The following is an 18,003-nucleotide window of genomic DNA, read 5'->3' on the forward strand; positions in this document are numbered from 1 at the left end:
TCAGGCACCCCGATTGTCCTCATAGAGCACCATGGTTTGCATGTTCTCCTGTCCAACATCGGTGAAAAACTCTGAGCCAAATCACTTCCTGACATGTGCTGGCTGCTGCCACATTCTCTGCCTCTGTGGAAGACAGGGCAACTGCCTGCTTCTTCCTGGCCCAACTGATAGCCCCGCCATTGTATGTGAACAGGTTTCCTGATGTGGACTTGCGGTTCGATTCATCGCCCGCCCAGTCTGCATCCACAAACCCAGTCCATCCTGCGTGTGTGCTGCCTGACAGTTTTGAGCATTGCATGTGCATCAGATGCGCCACTCCATTCCAGGCACACTGAGATGGCTTGGCCACTTTCCTGCTCAGGATGCCCACGGCTGCAGCCATGTCTGGTCTGGTAACTGTTGTGATAAATAACTGCTTACCGATCACCCTTCGATACTGCTGATGATCTGGCAGTGGAACGTCAACTCACCCCTGTGGTCATGGGAGTCTTGACCCCCTTCGCCTCTGCCATTCCAAACTTCAGCAGCATCTCCTCCCTTCTCAACCTGCATACTCAGATAGGGCATTATTGGGCCCAGGTCCTTGACTTCAAAACTGTGCTTCTGTCTGAGCATAATTTCCGTGCCATTGCTTTCCCGATCATAGCACAGGACCGAATCGCCACATCCACCAGTGTGTATGCCCACCTGCCCTGCTTCTGCCTGGTACAGTGGCAGGGGTCTGCTTTCCCCTTGGTGAAGCCCAGGTTTACTAGGGCCCCATTAATTTTCTCATTCCAGGCCCTGGCAGCCTGCTTGAGTCAGGAAATACTTTGGTGCAGTTTGCACGCTTTGCTTGCCCCTTCTGGATCCGCAAACCCTGGCGGTTGCACCATGTACAGGTCTCCCTCCTTGTACAGGTCATCATGTACAGGTCTCTCTCCCCCCCCCCCCCGGCGGTCTCCCTCGTGTACAGGTCTCCCTCTTTCCCATGCAGGAATGCTGTCTGGATGCCTGGCTGCCTACTTGCTCCTCCCTGCTGGCCGCCATGCTCAGCATTGCTCGAATGGTGGTGTGCTTCCCCACTGGGCACGTGCTTCACTGGCGTCCTCCCCACATTTTTGAGAGCGACCCTTCGCGATGATCCTGGTTTTGTAGCGTCGCACTTCACTGTCGGCATTGCACTTCACTTTGAAGGTCCACTTGCAGCCAATTGCCTTGCGACTGGGGGCGGGGGGAGTTCAGTCAGGGTCCAGGTCCCATTTTCGTGTAGTGAGTCCATCTCTTCCTTTGCCACCTTCCACCCGTCTGCCTCATCCTTGGGTGAGAGGGAGATGTCCTCCCACCTCGCTGGCTCTTGGATCTGCTGTGCTCTGGCTGCAAAGTAATAGTAGCCATACCTGGCTGGCAGCACACCTTTGGTGGTCCTCTCCGACCTCCTGGGTTCTTGCTGCTGTGCTGCGTTCAGCTTGGTGTCCGGCGTCATCGGCCTCACTGTTGGGATTAGGTGTGTCAGCTGCCCTCTTCTTCGGGCACTGTGGGCTCTCCTTCTACACTCTCAGGTGTGCTCAGGTTCACCTCTATCAGCTCCATAGTCCTGGGCCTTGTAGTCTCATCAAACTGAACACTTCAGCTGACTATGATGCTGCAGTCTTGGGGAATAAGAATTCTGTAGCATTTATGGTAAGGACTGTATCCTGCCAGAACCCCTTCGATGGCTATCAACCAGCTTGGTCCTTTTCTGTTCTGGGACGTGAGCATAGGCCTTACACCCAAACACTCTCAGATAGCCGACCTTTGTCTTGGCCCCATGCCACAGTTCGAAAGGTGTTTTACTAGTGCCCTTTACTGCAGCCCGGTAAGTAACCACAAGTGTAGACAAAATACACTTGAATAGTGGATTAGGAACAGGCTTTTATTGGAGGTCTAACGAACTCACATCTCAAGGTCAGGTGGCTGAGGTCAGCATCACTTGCAGGAGGAAGAAGGGAGAGGGAGGAGACAAGGAAAAGGCAGAAGGACTTCCCAGAGATCCCCTCCCACCTCACTCGGGTACCTATTAACCATCTGAGTTCAGGTAAAGTGACTCGTGGCTGAGTCCCACCAACACTCAAGACCTCCTCCCTTTCAGATGCTGTTCAATAAAAGCTCCAAGGTTGCTCTAGGTATGGTTGTCTGGGAGTGGGTAGAGAGGGGACCCTTTTCCCCACCCAGAGGAACTGGCTTCAGGATGGGTTCTGGGGGAGAATGGAGTCTGATGATGGCCCCTCCCCTCTGCTTACTCAGGTTTCCAGGATTGTGAGGGGGCAGGCTGCTCAGGGGGCACAGGTGGGGTGGGTGCCGCCTCCAGGGTATACAAGGCCATCGGTTGGGGAGGGGGTGATGGGTAAAAACAATGCGGTCTGCTGGGAGGTCTGGCCTATCAGGCAACATAGGTGTAGGGTGGCCCCATAGGTTGCCAGAAGCAGGGGTGGGGGGCACTGGGCATCTTGTGTGTGGTGATGCGGGGCAGCATGGCCCCTTATTGTGGGTTTATTGCCCCCCACTGTCTGGGTGGTGCTGCTGCTACTGTCCCTGGCTAGGTTGCCAGTGTGTGTGTGCGTGTGTGCACCTGTGTGTGCACACGTGTGCATCCACCCCTTATTTTCTACCTATTTTGGCTCTTACTGGCATGGTGCGCATGCTTGACAGTGCCCTATGCATACAGAAAGCTTTGGGCCAGACATGACTCAGCACCATCTGGTAGAGGTCACACTCCTGATTGTGTGGGCATAGGACTCTGGATGGCCCAAAGCTTATTCCAGGGTGCACAGCACCAGCTCCTTATGTTTTTCTATGTATTTTAGCTATGTTTGGCATTATGCGCCATGCATGACAGTGCCCTGCACATATGGAAAGTCTGGGGCCAGACTGGGCTCAGTGCCCCCGTGCAGAGGACACGCTGCTGAACATGTAGGTGCGTGATCTGGGGTGGCCCACGCTTGCCAGGGGCGCACAGCCGCAGTTTCCTAGCGGCGCTCGCCATCTGGCGCGAGCACACGGCGCTGCGCAAGCGGGGCCGTTCGGGCTCTTTCTCCGTCAGAGGCCGCCTGCCGAGCACGGCGCGCCACGCGCAGCTTCGGGGGCAAGACCGGCGAAGCGCCAGGCGCGCCCCCCGCCCGCCCGCCCGCCCGGGCTCTCTTCGAAGCTGGGAACCAACGGCCGCCTGCGACCAAGGCGGGATGCCAACGCGCGGCGCCGGCGCTCCTCGTCGCCCGGGGCGCCCGCGCGCCTGCTGCGGAAGGGCCGGCTCCCGGCGTGCAGAAGGCGGCCGGGGGGCGCCACCGCCCCGCCGGCAGCCCGCGCCGGCTCCCCCCGGCCCCCTGGGGCGCAGCCCGACGCCTGTTCCGGGGGAGCAAGCCCCCGCCCCGCGGCCCGGCCCGGCCCGGCCCGGCGCCCCGCGAGGCCGCGGCCCGCAAGCGCAGGCGGAGAGGCGCCGCCTGGGCGCGCGCCGGCTCCCGTGCTGCCTCGCGGCGCGGGGCGGGGCGGGCGGGGCGGGGCGGCGTTCAAATCCGCCGGCCAGCCAATGGGCGCGCGCTCGGGCCCGGCAACGCTCGGCGCGCGTTTGAAATCGGCGCCGCGGCCGCCCGCCGACCAGCGCAGCGCGCAGCTCCGGCGGCGGCGGCACTCGCGGGCGGAGGATGAGCGCGGCGGCGCCCGGGCGAGGGCCCCGCGCGGCGGCGGCGCCCGGCGGCGGCGGGAGCGGCCGCGCGGCGGCGAAGGAGAGCAAGGCCGTGCCGGAGGTGCTGCTGGACCCGCGCAGCCGGCGGCGCTACTCGCTGGGGCGCTTCCTGGGCAAGGGCGGCTTCGCCAAGTGCTACGAGATCACGGACCTGGAGAGCCGGGAGGTCTTCGCGGGCAAGGTCGTGCCCAAGGCGCTGCTGCTGAAGGCGCCGCAGAAGGAGAAGATGTCCATGGAGATCGCCATCCACCGCAGCCTCCTGCACCGCCACGTGGTCGGCTTCCACGGCTTCTTCGAGGACAGCAGCTTCGTCTTCGTCGTCCTCGAGCTCTGCCGCCGACGGGTAGGCCGGGCGGAGGGCCTCGGCGCCCTCCTGGGCGGGCGCGTCCGGGGGCGAGGCGGCGAGGACGGCGCCTCTGGGCGGGCTGCGGGGGAGGAGGCCGCCCCTCCTCGGGGCGTTCCTGGTGCCCGCGCCTCTCGGAATGGGGGGAGCTGCCTTCCCCGTTCTGAGTCGACCGCCCGCCCGGCGGCTCCCACCCCGCCAGCCAGGGGTCGGCCGTCTCCGTGCGGCGTGTGGTGGCCCCTCCCTTGTTAGGAAATGCAGCTGCTTCAGGAATGGATGGGCCCATCCGTGGCAGGAGAGATCACGCGGTGCGTGCTCGACGGACTAGTCTGCATGCGTGGAGAAAAGGAATTCTGGCTAAGTGTTATGTAACGAGACACGCTTGGGTTCAACCTAAAAACAACACGATACAAAAAAGGGGAAGAGGGCTCATCCGTAGTGTGCTTTCAGCTGCTACCCCGCCCCATGGAGTGGTACCGCACCGGCAGGCTTACACGCTCCGCTGGCTGTGGAGAGGCACGCACCATCTGCACCGCCTCCCTAAAACCCGGAAAGCCTCAATAGCTTAAAGCCACAAAGTGGAAGTTTGGCTTCTAGCCATGAGAGTGACTCTTCTGGGAAGGTCCCATGGTGATCAAACTGTAGGCCAGGCCTTCTCCAACTTGGTACTCTCCAGGCGTTTAGGACTACAGTTTCCATCATCGTTGACCACTGATTATGCTGGCTGGGGCTGATGAGAGCTATAGTGCAAAACATTTGGAGGGCACCAGATCGAGTCATGCGGCTGCTGGAGGCTTCTGAGACATCTTGTCCCCTGCGAGTCTCCCTTGGTCACATTTGCAAACATTCAACTGAAGAGCAGAAAGGTGTCACCAAGAGAACGTTGGTAGCCAGTGTGCCAAAGCTCAGTGTGGTTGGGAAAATGACTATGCACAGGAGCCATGTGGGTGAGGAGGAGTCCTGGGTGGAGGCCGAGATGGCAGAAAGCATGGTGGGAGAAAGTTGTAGGCAGCGAGAGAAGGTGGGTCTCTGTGTTTGTTAGCCCAACTCTACTCTCCTTGCATTGGTGACTTCTTGAGACGGTGTAGACCAGGACTGGGCAACCTTTACAAGCCCATGGGCACATTTGACAATTTGAAAAAGTGTCCTGGGCGCCACAAATTGCTGTCAGGGTAGCTGATGCTGATTGCAAAATGTTGGGAGCCCCCCCCCCCCCATTGCACAGATCCTATATAATCCAGATCCCGATGCGCAACTAGCAAAAAGAAAGTACCTGCAGATGAAATAGCTGCACATGACTCAAGTGCTCGACCCAAGCTGTGCACTGCAAGGAAAGACTAAAATAGAAAGACTCCTGGCCCATCTGACCCAGGAAATAACTTCCTGCACCCCAAAATAAGGCAACTAGGCAGACGTTGAGCTTCGGTGAAAACCCACCCCCAGGAATGGTCTTTTGTTCTCTCTTTCTCCCTCTGGTTTCAGCCCTTCCTCTGTGCCCCCCACGCACCTTTCCCAATCCCCAAGTATGCCTGCCGGCCCCTCTAGTGCTCCCCTCCGCTCCCCACATCTTCACTCAGGATTTCCTAACACAGCAGGAAGCTGGCAGACTGGAAGGTGAAGGAGCAGCAGGAGTCTCCAGCTTCCTGTGAGGGGCAGGAGTGAACTTGCTGGGGGGGAAGGGAGGCCCCGGGCAGGAGTGGAGGGGGGAGCACAAGGGGTTCCGGCGGGTGCCGCACTGCCAACCGGTGGTGTATGCCGCAGTCAGCAGTGAGCTGAACGAATGGGTTGGAGGGCCGCACCCTCCCAGATTAACCATCGTCCCGGGGTCTGGCTCTTGTGAGCCGCCGCCGAGGAGGAGGAGGCTCCCTCCAGGTCCCGGCTGCCCTCTGGACTGTCCTGAGCAGAGGGGGCTCTCTGGCTGGGGTCCAGGATTCCCCCTCTCACAGCCCCTCTTGCTGCTGTTCCTAGTCCCTTTTGGAGCTGCACAAGCGGCGGAAAGCGCTGACGGAGCCTGAAGCGCGCTACTACCTGCGGCAGATCATCCTGGGCTGCCAGTACCTGCACAGCAACCGAGTCATCCACCGCGACCTCAAGCTAGGCAACCTCTTCCTTAATGAAGACATGGAGGTGAAGATAGGTGAGGGGCTTGCATGGCGCCTGGGCGGCTCCTGCCTCCTTCCCTGGCGCTGGTTGTTCCAGAGTCCCCACTGCCTGGGAGGTAGGGTGAAGAAGCTTCTTCGAGCCTGAAAAGCTCAGGGCTTAGTGGGCCGGGCTCCCTCGTGATCTGGCGCCAGCTGGTTCTGCACACCTTTGGTCTGCTTCATTCCCAGATGTGCACCTAAACTTGGCAGTTCCTAAAACGTGATCATGGCACCTGGGCTCTTAACTGGAATTCAGGCACGGATATTTGCAGTCTATTGTATTTATTCCCAGAGGGTCTGCTGCAAGAAATAAAATGGATCTAGGAATCTAAGTGCTTCTCAGGACCAGGCTTGCAGGCCCCTGGCTGCTCACATCTTAGGAGCCAGTGAAACTCTCCTGAGGCCTGGCCTTGTACACTGTGAGTGGGTCTTCCCTAAACGTGCTGCTTTCCGTGATCCAGAGACTGAACCTGCCAGCAGCACAGGCGCTCTGCCCCTGAGCTGCGGCTGGTAAGGAAGCCAGTAAATGCTTCCCTTGGGGGGTATGTGGACTTGCAGACAAAACCTGCTGAAGTTGAGTCTCTCTTGGTGAGCCTCCCTGTTGATGTCTGTGCAGGCGACTTTGGCTTGGCAACAAAGGTGGAGTATGATGGGGAGCGGAAGAAGACCTTGTGTGGGACACCCAATTACATCGCCCCGGAGGTGCTGGGCAAGAAAGGCCACAGCTTCGAGGTGGATGTCTGGTCCATCGGCTGCATCATGTATGTTTGGTGTCCGTGGGTGGGAGGGCTTCCTGGGCTGGTGGGGGAGCACGCGCACGTGTGTGCATGCGCACACACCCATCCCTGGTGTTGTAGCATAGGCCTGAGTGAAAACACTGAGCTTGGTGATGCTGTCTGGGGGGGTACTCGAAAGAGGTTCTCCCTGGCCCACGTTACTGTTGCTTTGAAACAGGTGGAGGAATCGCTGGGGGAAGGCTATTCAGTGCAGCGGCGGGGAACCAGCGGCCCTCCAGATGTGGTTGGACTTCAACTCTCGTTAGCCCCCGCCAGCACGGTTAATGGTCGGGGATGATGGGGGTTGTATTCCAACAAGACCTGGCGGGCCGCTGCTTCCCCACCCCTGATTTAGTGGCACAACCTGCAGGTTTTTTCCTCCCTCCCTTCGCAGAAATGGTGACTTTTCTTCTCTCCTCAAGAAGCGCCCCAACTCCTTTCCAGGATGTGCCTAATTGTAACACTTGATGGTGGCCCCAGTCTGGGTAGGGCCAGTGGTCCAGGACCAACATCTGGTGCACGCCTAGGCGGAGCGTGTCCCTTGTGCGCACTGTCTGTTTGTTCCCCTCTTGGCTTCAGCACAGGCCATTTTGAGCAGCAGTGCTGCAGGAGAGGGCTGATCTTCTCCCCGCCCTTCCCTGGTCTTTCCCATCTGCTGCTTAGTGGAAGTAGCAGCCGAGCTGGGGAGCTGGTAGGATGTGTTGCTCCACTCCTGTGCAGGTATCCCTGTTCTGGGCACAGGAGGAAGGGACCGGTGTGCGAGGGAAGGGACAAGCAGCGGGTTGTGTTTACAAAGGCAGATAAGTTTGGGTGGTTCCCCAGATATCGCTGAAGATGTTTCTAAATCTTGTAAACGGTGCTGAAACCTTCTAGGAACAGGAGTGCGCTCTCCGTTTCTCGAGCACCATGCTCAGTGCATTCCTGTGCGGCTGTCACAGTGTCACTCTTGCTCTGCGCTCCGGAGTGAGCAGCCTCAAGCTCTAGGATGGACACAGGTACCCTGGGCAGAGGTGGAACAGCTCCTCCACCCCACTGAAAGAGGAGCTGTTCTCAGAGAGCAGATCATGAGTACCAACTATGCGTGTATGTGTTAATAGGGTGGGGTAGACAAAAGTGTCCGTGTAGATCTGGCTTCATACCACTCGAGAGAGGAGGTGGCTAGAATCCTTTGTGAGCTTCTTCAGCTTTCCTGGACAGCTCTGTGGTGAAATGCTCTCTGATGTGTGTCCCTCCTCCTCTTCCTCCCCCCCTCATCCACATGTGATGGGTTCCGTATGGTTTCTCTGGCAGGTACACCCTCCTGGTCGGGAAGCCACCCTTTGAAACTTCCTGTCTGAAAGAAACGTACATTCGGATTAAGAACAACGAGTACAGCATTCCAACGGTATGGCGCTTGCAGGGCATAGAGGTAGCCTGGAATGGCGTTGGGCTGAACACCATTAATTCCTGTAACTGTTGGCGGTGGTGGCTGGCTTTATCACTGGGGCTTGCTTTAAATGTTTAGCTGTTCAAAAAGGTAGTTCTGCTTAGTTGTTTCTGTTACTCTGCTTTAGTTTCTGCTTTACTCTTTTTAAATGTTCTAACTCTAGGCTGACCCTGTTCCTGGACATAAGCTAAAGAGAATACTTCAGTGAAATATTCAGATTTATAAAAACATTACCGGACACTGTTGATCCTCCTAAAGCATTTGTTTTGACGGTATCAAACTTCTGTTGGGGTCCAATGGAATTGAAGACATGACTGATTTCAAAATGACTCCAGTTTAACATTATTTATTATTACATTTATATCCCACCTTTTTTCTTCCTTAAGGAACCCAAGGCGGCTTACTCAATCCTCCTCCATTTTATCCTCGCAACAACCCTGTGAGGTGGGTTGGGCTGAGAGTCTGTGACTGGTGAGGTTCCATGGCCGAGCGGGGACTAGAACCCGGATCTCCCGGCTCCCAGTCCAACACTCTCACCACTACACCACACTGGCTCTAGTGGAATGCAGTACATTAATGGTACTGCATTCCAAAAACGTACTCTTGACAAACCAATGGGTACATTGGACCCTATAATGTTATCTTACATTTTTAATGCAAACTAGGCAATCCTCACTGTACTATTGGGAAGCGCTGGAGGAGAAAGCAAAAACCTAAAATGCCTAGATGGAATACTGGGCCCATAGTAAATGGGGGGCGGTGTCCAGTGTATCCCTATAACTTAATAGGGTGGGGTGTTTTTTTTTAAAGAACACCACAATGAAGAAATCAGTGTTGCAAGTTTTCGCTGTGGAAGTGTTAGTTCTTGTGTCAAGATAAAGCTTGGAGCGGAATTAGTCTCTTAGGGTAAAACGTACTGCTCACTGGATCCTGCAGCACTTTGTAATGGGGTTTTTGTACTTGTTTTTAAAAACAAAATCTTCACCAGTGCTCCTAAAGTGGTATGGCCACACAAAAAATGGAATTCGTGATACAGGCAAAATGCCAAGTTATTTTCCATACCCCATTTTGAAACGTTGCTGGGGATAGACCCTGATTAGCTTAAGCATTTTCTCCTTTCACTTCTCCATTTGTTTACATTTAAAAACACTTGGTCTCCTAATGGAAAAATACTTGAAATCTGCCTGTACTGCGTCTCCGGCTGGGCATCAGCCATGGAGTCCCTTTCTTTGTGCCCCTATTAGGGAGACCGTCTCCTGCACAGGGCCTTGGCTGTTCAAAAACTCAGCCGGTTTCTTTAGGGTTGCTGCCCCCTCAAGCAACAGTGGCTGTTGAAACCCCCATTCTGTGCATGCCAGCGTCCTTAGGGAGAGCCAGCTCTCTGGTCCCAGCCCCATCTGCAATGTGAGCATCTCGAGCTGAGTGGTGGAGCCCCTGGCCTGGCGCAAGAGACAGACGACGCACGGCGACTTGTGCTCCCAGTGGCTGTGGTCAATCCATTCATGCACGTGCACATAAGGAACGATGGCAGCCAGAACTGGGAAGTGGGCAGCTCCCATGAGCAGCCAAGAGGAGTTAGTCCAGAGGGCCTCAAGGTGCTTTGAGGGCTAGGGGTTTGTGGCCAGGGCTGCGTTTGGGGCCTGTCGCTGTTTGGAGCTGGGGCCTGTTCTGCTTGGACCTCTGCTCATTTCTGTTCCTTCCGCCTTCCAGCACATCAACCCCCTTGCAGCTAACCTCATCCAGAAAATGCTACGGTCTGACCCAGCTGCCCGCCCCACCGTTGACGAGCTGCTGAGTGATGAATTCTTCACAACAGGCTACATCCCGTCACGGTTGCCCACCACTTGCCTCACGGTCCCTCCCAGGTTCTCTGTGGCCCCAACTGGGTTTGAGGCCAGTGGGAGAAAACCACTGACAGTGGTTAACAAAGGTGAGTGAAGTTGGCAGCCTAACTTGCACTCAGGGTGAGGGGTGGGAAGAGAAGACGGTGTACAGGTGGCCCAGGAAATGAGCTGTAGCTAATCTGGAGGGACTCTGTAGAGGATAGCCTGTCAATCAGCTGAATATGAGCCAACAATGTGATGTGGCTGCAAAAAAGGCACATGCTATTTTGGGCTGCATTCATAGAAGTATGGCTTCCAAATCCCAGGAAGTTCTAGTCCCCCTCTACTCAGCACTGGTTAGGCCTCATCTGGAGTACTGTGTCCAGTTCTGGGCACCACACTTGAAGAAGGATGCAGACAAGCTGGAAGGGGTTCAGAGGAGAGCAACAAAAATGATCAGGGGACTGGAAACAAAGCCTTGGAGGAGAGACTAAAAGAACTGGGCATGTTTAGCCTTGAGAAGAGAAGACTGGGGGGGAGATAGGATAGTGCTCTTCAAGTACTTGAAAGGTTGTCACAAGGAGGAAGGCCAGTGTTTCTTCTCGATCATCCCAGAGAGCAGGACCCGGAATAATGGGTTCAAGTGACAGGAAGCCAGATTCCGGCTGAACATCAGGAAAAACTTCCTGTTAGAGCAATACGACAATGGAACCCATTCCCTAGGGAGGTGGTGGGCTCTCCCACGCTGGAGGCATTTAAGACGAGGCTGGACAGCCACCTGTCAGGGATGCTCTGACTTGGATTCCTACACTGAGCAGAGGGTTGGACTTGATGGTCTCATAGGCCCCTTCCAACCCTACTATTCTACGATGGAGGCTTTCCTTTCTGTCTCATGCTTCTGGAAGAAGTGTGGGTCTTGCTGAGTCTGCACAGGAAGTGTCTGTAAGCTGCTGAGGTTGGAATGAGTGATTGTGAGGCTGCCCTGCCTCTGATCCTTTCCTGTCCTAGGACCGGAGAGCCCCACGCTAGATAAGGCGCCTGAGAAGGAGGAAGAGGTTGTCCTCCGCAACCCAAGGGAGCTTGTGGACTGCCACTTGGCTGATCTGTTACAGCAGTTGACCCTGGTCAACTCGTCCAAGCCCTCAGAAAGAGCCCCAGTCAGACAAGGTGAGTGGTTCTTTGGGGGAAGGCGCTGGACAAGAGGCCTTTGAGCCATCCTATCTGTTCCACGGGGTAACTGTACTTCTCTTTTGCAGAGGAAGCCGAAGACCCCGCCTGCATTCCCATCTTCTGGGTTAGCAAATGGGTGGACTACTCGGATAAGTATGGCCTAGGTGGGTAGCAGCTGGCACGGTCTGGGCCAGCCGCTGTCCTCTGGAGGGGCTGTGGCTCCGTGGGGAGCCCCTGCTTGGCATGCCAGAGGTCCCCGATTCAGTCCCGGGCATCTCCAGGTAGGGCTGGCACTACTCCTGCCTTCAACCCTGGAGAGCCACCGCTGCTGGTCAGTGTCGACAGTACTGGGCTAATGGAACAAGGGTCTGACGCGGTCTAAGGCAGCTTCCGGTCCTGCCCTTCAGCGTGGTCTGGGCAGGGAAAGCTTCGGGAACACATCTGTTGAATCCAGAAGCAGCCACTGCCCCTGGCTGGTTCTTTTCCTTCCCGTTTCGCTGGCGCTGCTGCCCTTCCTGCTGACCAAATGAAGCAGCACCTGGGTGAAGAGGGGCGGCTTCTGAGGCCCGCTTGTTTTTCAGGCTCACGGCTCAGTCGCAGTCCGTGCGTGGAAAACCGGCGTGTCGGATTCACTGCCACGGGGGCGTCTCTAGCGAGAGACCCGCCCCGGAGAGCTGCCGCCACCCACAGCCGGTGGCCTGACTCGGTATGAAGCAGCCTCAGACGCTCCCATGTCCTCTCCACACAGGCTACCAGCTGTGCGACAACAGCGTGGGGGTTCTCTTCAATGACTCGACGCGTCTTATCATGTACAGCGATGGGGACAACCTGCAGTACATTGAGCAGAATGGTTCCGAGTCGTACTTCCACGAGTGTTCCTGCCCAGACACCTTGATGAAGAAGGTCAGTGCCCCAGAGGCGCGGCGCGTGCAGCGAGGGACGCCTCAGCTGCTGACCCTTCCCCCCCTGCAGAAGAGCCCCAAGCGGCGCCTGCCCCCTGGCGGTGGAGGGCCTCCTTACAGTGATGAGCCCTGCTGCGTCCTGGCTGTTTCCACTTCAGGAGGGGGCAGCAACACGAGGATGAGGATCCAGTATCAAGAAGGGGGCTAATGGCCCTGAGTGGCTCTGAGCGGAAGGCTACTGCTGGGGCCAGCCAAGGGGGAGCGGGTGTGATTACTTGCAAGCCCATCCTGGCAAAAGGCCCAGTGAGTGGAGGGTCCTTGAAAGAAGGTTGGGGTTCCGTGGGTACCAGCCAGGCTCGGGCTGTCTTTTGTTGCCAATAAAGGTTTTTTTGTGAACCGCCCAGAAAGCTTCAGCTATTGGGCGGTATAGAAATGAAATAAATAAAATAAATGGGGGAGCGAGGGAAATCTTGCAGGGTCTTCCCCGGAAGCAGCTTTCTGAGGCCTGTCGCTCTGTTATGAACCGACCTATACACTACGCTCTGTATCTAAGGCCCTCCTCTGGGAGCCTCCTCTGAGGGAGGTTCAGAGGGTGGCAACAAGGGAGAGGGCCTTCTTGCTGGTGGCCCCCCATTTATGGAATAATCTTCCTGACGAGGCCCACCTGATGCCAACATTGTCATCTTTTCAGAACCAGGTTAAAACTGCCCTCTTCTCTCAGGCATTTGGCAGCATATAAGGAGTCTCCTTGCTTGTCTCTGGCTGATTGTTTTAAATTGTTTTAGATATATGTTGTTGTGTATGCTGTTTGTTCTGTGTCATTATGTGAATGGTTTTATAATCTATAATGTAATTTAATGTTTTTTTAATTTTTGTGAACCGCCCAAAGAGCTTCGGCTATGGAGCAGTATAGAAATATAAATGAATAAGTGAATGGAGTGAATGAATTCCGGCTTTCCTCTGCCATGCTGCAGGCTCACTAATGTGACAGGGCACTGTGTGTCTCCTGCAGATCACGCTGCTGCAATATTTCCGGAACTACATGAGCGAGCACTTGCTGAAAGCTGGAGCTAATATCACCCCCCGGGAGGGTGATGAGCTGGCACGGCTCCCTTATCTGTTCACCTGGTTCCGCACACGCAGTGCTATCATCCTGCACCTGAGCAATGGGACAGTGCAGATCAACTTCTTCCAGGTGACATAACGGGGATCCTCTTTGCCTAGCTTGCCTTTTCATAGAGGAGACACATGAAAGGGTTGGGAACTTGCATGATGGGTCTCTTCCTCCACCTGGCTGTGTGTGTTGAGACTAGTTTACAAGAGGCAGAAAGATCCAAAGCTGATACTGGGTAGTTAGGATTATATCACTGGAATTTCTGTGAAATTCTGTTTATCCTCAAAGTTAAACTGATTCATGTATTTTTTACATGAACTGGAACATGCATTTGATTTAACGGTGGCTGTTCTGCTACCCATATGGCATTAATATAATTTGCTGCTGCCCTCCCTTGAAGCAGAGCACGAGACCGATGATGCTAAGCCTCTTGCGTGTTCCCCACCCTCTGCCTGCAGGACCACACCAAGGTCATCCTCTGCCCCTTGATGGCAGCCGTCACCTACATCAACGAGAGGCGGGAGTTCCGCACCTACAAGCTGACCCTGATTGAGGAGTTCGGTTGCTGCAAGGAGCTGGCCAGCCGCCTCCGCTACGCCCGCACCATGGTGGAGAAGCTGCTGAGCTCAAAGTCTGGTGCTGCCTGCGTGAAGCCTCCCAGCTAGGGCCCGGCTGCAAAGGGCCATCTTCCCATTCCAAAACTGTTCAGGGCCCTGCCCTTGCTTTCCAGCCCGGCCAGAGCCACCCTCACCGACGCTGTCCTGGTGGTCGGCACGAGCCCAGGCCCAGCTCTCAGCCGGGGACCAAGGGGCACCTGGGTTAGGAACCATGAGGTTTCCGTTTCAAGGGATTTGCCTTCTCCTGATTTTGGTGGAGAAAAAGCCTCCTGTCTGTCCCTCCCTCCCTCCACCACCACATTCAGGCTTCCAGGGCCATTAGCTGCAGATTCAGGCTTTAGCAGCAGGGTTTGGGCTATCATGGAAGTCATGTGTGCGTGGTCTGTGAGCCTTGTTCTGGGAGCTCTGCTCTCCTTCCTGTAGTTACTATGTCTCACTTATTTGTTCTAAGCAAACAAACTTTTAATATTGATACTAATCTGCATCAAATTAAACTCTTTTGTACATACTCACCTATGAATAAAGAGGATTCTCTCGAAACCAAACAGTGTTGTAAATTACTCGAGTTGAGCGATAAGCCACAGCAAGCGTTCATCATTAAATAATCCGAGGTCAAGAAGCCAAGAGTATCAGTCCAAAGCCAAGGAAAATAAAACCAGATATAGGCATGCACTGAAGAATAGTCAAGAGTCGTTCTGGGCTTGAGAATGATCAGAGCAGGATCCAGGAGCTGGCAGGAATGTTTTCTGCCATGAATGAGCATCAACAGTTGCTTCCAAGACCTGAACTGGGTTTGAGGCTTGTCTTTGATGCAGAGGCTGCTTGATAGGTGAGGCCTGCTGGGTCGAGCTGCAGATGTGTGCCGCCTGCCCAATGTGCTGGCCCTTCCCCTAGCGCACTCTGGCTGAGACATTCTGTGTCATCCCCCATCCCAAACGAAGGCACAACACGGAGGTCCTCGGCACTGGCTTTTGTCCTGCTCAGTAAGGAATCTTCTGCTGGGCTTGAAATCAAAGGCATCTTTATACGTTGCTGAGAGTCTCCGGAGCAGAAAGGCCAGGTCCCACTTGCTGTAGCCCTCTGGAGTGCCTCTTCCTGCCAAGCTGTGGGTTTCCTTTTCTTTGCAAGGGCTGCTTCAGGGAACCATTTCCAGCACAAATTGCCTCCCTGGTACCTTCCCTTTGACTGTAAGAAACTGCATGCCCTCATTGGTGCTGAGCAGTGGCTTCTATGCATGTACACCGAGAGAAGCATTGCAAAATGGGCCCTGCCCGTGGCACATCAAGCTGTAAAGCAGAGGTGGAGACCTTCTTTGCTTTTTTTTTTTTAAAGCAAGAGCCACATTCCCTTGTGGGCAGAAATCAATGGGGAGTTCATATTCGCAGTGGGCAGAGTCACAACTTGAATGTTCAGCTGTCCATCTGCCCAGGAAGTGTACCAGAAAAAGTTTTCCCATACTAGCAGCCCTTTGGGTGGGGAGAACCTCCATGCCCCATCAGGGAGGGGGAGATGCTTTGTCCACTGCCAGAGGCCAGATTCATAGGTGCCTCCATGACTAGAGGATGGGGCTCATAGAGGAGCCCCTACTCTTCCTCCTTCAAAGTCCAAAACTGGCATCTCGGGCTCCTTGTCCCAACTGAGCATGCAAGAGCGTGTGCCCACACTGCCCCTTTCATGCCATTAGGGTAGAGAGGGCACCTGTTGGTGGCAAGATGCACTCCTATTTCCCTGTGCCCCTCTTCAGTTAGCTCTACTTTGCCAGCCCCCACCCCCCCACACACACACACCAAGCAACTCTGGCCGTCAAATCTGTTTGCAATGGGTGGTGGGAGGGGACTGAGTGGAGCTGGCTGTGGATAGCAATGTTTGGGTGGGAAGGTGATCCACAAGGGAATGTTCAACAGACGCCCCATCCTGAAGGTTGCTGGGAGGCAGGCTGCTTTCCTATTGACCTCTCAAAGGCAAGCTGGGTCCTTCAGGTAGGGGCACCATATCCTTGGTGCCAAAGCCCAGTGGCCTCTAGCACGCTGGGCATCCTAAGGCACCTTCACCCGAGTTCTCTCACATCCTCAAGGCTGCGCAGGAAGAGCAGGCAGGCAGGCAGAGCCTACTAGCTTGGTCAAATGGTTTTACACGCTTACAGTTTTTCACCACCATGTCTTAGGAAGTTGTAGCTCATTGAACATCTCTGGCTGACGTGCAGGCTGTGGGCCCATGGCCCATGGCCTGAGGCGGCAGCTTCTCCACCAGGGCTGGGGTGCTAATTTGGGTCTCCCCAGAAGAATTCACGGTGGCAAAGATACTTCCTTCAGTGGACTATAATAAAACTATTTTTTCTGGCTAGTCCCATGAAGGACAGCCAGAACTAGAGATGTTGGAGAAATCTGCCATGGAACCAAATGAGTCTGAATTTTCATGAATCCAAACCATGGATTCTGCAGCAGACTGGCTTCTCCCCTGTCAGGTGGATCCCACAGATTTGCAGACCAGTTTTCTAACTTTCCCAAATTTTGCACAAATTTTGTTGTAGAAAAATATGCAAAATAAAAGCCCAGCCAAAAATGCACATCTCCCCCATAGGCTAAAAGTGTGAAAATGCACATTTGGGGGGAAATTGCTCATTTCCACACCGGTGAATTTGTGCTACTTTGGAAACAGAAAAAGGTCTGATTCCGTTCATGGGCGGATAATGGAATGAAGTGTGCCTGACAATTCACAAGACACAGCAGGATGGGCTTCACACAGTCCGTCCACACAATCCATGCACTCCTAGCTGGAGCTGGCCCGAAGGAGGGGCTGTTTCCAGCAAGGGAGCACCAGATCCATTCGAGGCAGGGAGCGTCACTGTGGCTGCCAGAGGGGCCAGCTCTCCACTTCGGTGGGCAGCAGGAACTCCGAACACAACAGGAGGAGCCAGTAGCTTCTGGCTGGGGTGCTGCATCTTTCCAAGCCCTGAGGACCCATGGGACGTCTCATGGGCAACAGCGGAAGAGATGGTGGAGCTCCTCTGGACAGCCTCAGTCAATGAATGAACAGGCCAGGCGCCCATGTGCAGGCCGAAGGGTTCCCCTAGGCATGGATGGTCCTGTAGCTGCGCCAGCTTGTGGCACTGTGGTTCCACAAGTGGTGGATCAAACTAGCAAAGCCAGCTCATCCCAGGCAAGTCTCCTGAGGCCTCCGCCTTGGCCATTATAGGGGCATCACAAGGTTCTGACAGAAGGGGCTTCAGACGCTTCCACAGACCATGGCACTCAAGAAGGTGGTTGTCTAAAACTGACTGGTTTTCAGTATGTCTGTTGTTCCTCCGTAGTCTTGACTTCAAGGCAAAACATCTGCATTCGCTGAAGAAATTTTACTTCACATATATCCGGCCTTTCCTCCAAGGAGCTCAAGGTGGCATCTCCCCCCCACCCCGCCCTACGTTTTACCCTCACAACAACCCTGACCCTGTGAGACCGGATAGGCTGAGAGTGTGTGTGACTGCCCCAGGGCTACCCAGTGACCTTCACGAGGTGAGAAAGAACCCAGGTCTCTCTGGCCCTAGCCAGACACTCTAAGCACTGCACCACACTGTCTCCTTGGACCTCAGGATACTGAACAGGCCTCTTCCAACCTTATTCAGCTTATTGATCAGGTGCTTCTCCAGGAAAAATTCTCAGCTATTTACTCCATTTTCTTTTTTAAAGAAGTGAACAAGCACGCAAATTCTCAGGACAGCAGCATCAGGATCTCCAGCAAGGGAACTCTTCTGCACAGAAGCATTTGGTCATGATCTCCCTGCTCCACAAGCCCCGCAGGTAACAGCTGTGCTCATAGAAGCCATTGTTACTGCTAAGCTAATTCCATTCCAGCATTCTGCTGCTCCAGAAGTTTTTTCCCCAAGTTGATGGCCTCCTTAAGAGGCCCACCTGCACCTGCAGGAGATTCACACCAACCTATATTCGTCTAATCATTGCATACACAAGCGTATCCAAACAACCCTGAAATGCAG

General features: G+C 55.0%; 1 protein-coding gene across 1 annotated transcript; it reads left to right on the plus strand.

The window, feature by feature from the left end:
- Nucleotides 1-3,611: 3,611 nt before the first annotated feature.
- On the plus strand, nt 3,612-14,554 carry PLK1 (polo like kinase 1). Its single transcript, XM_084819105.1, has 10 exons — nt 3,612-4,043; nt 6,012-6,180; nt 6,801-6,945; nt 8,251-8,344; nt 10,097-10,316; nt 11,218-11,376; nt 11,466-11,543; nt 12,128-12,282; nt 13,294-13,476; nt 13,854-14,554. Exons 1-10 carry the CDS (start codon nt 3,660-3,662, stop codon nt 14,058-14,060), a joined length of 1,794 nt encoding a protein of 597 aa, XP_084675231.1. The 5' UTR covers nt 3,612-3,659; the 3' UTR covers nt 14,061-14,554.
- The last annotated feature ends 3,449 nt before the right edge of the window (nt 14,555-18,003 follow it).

Source organism: Heloderma suspectum, chromosome 12 (assembly GCF_057233095.1).
Source record: "Heloderma suspectum isolate Gila_16-S chromosome 12, 16-S_ref, whole genome shotgun sequence".
Classification (NCBI taxonomy): Eukaryota; Metazoa; Chordata; class Lepidosauria; order Squamata; family Helodermatidae; genus Heloderma; species Heloderma suspectum.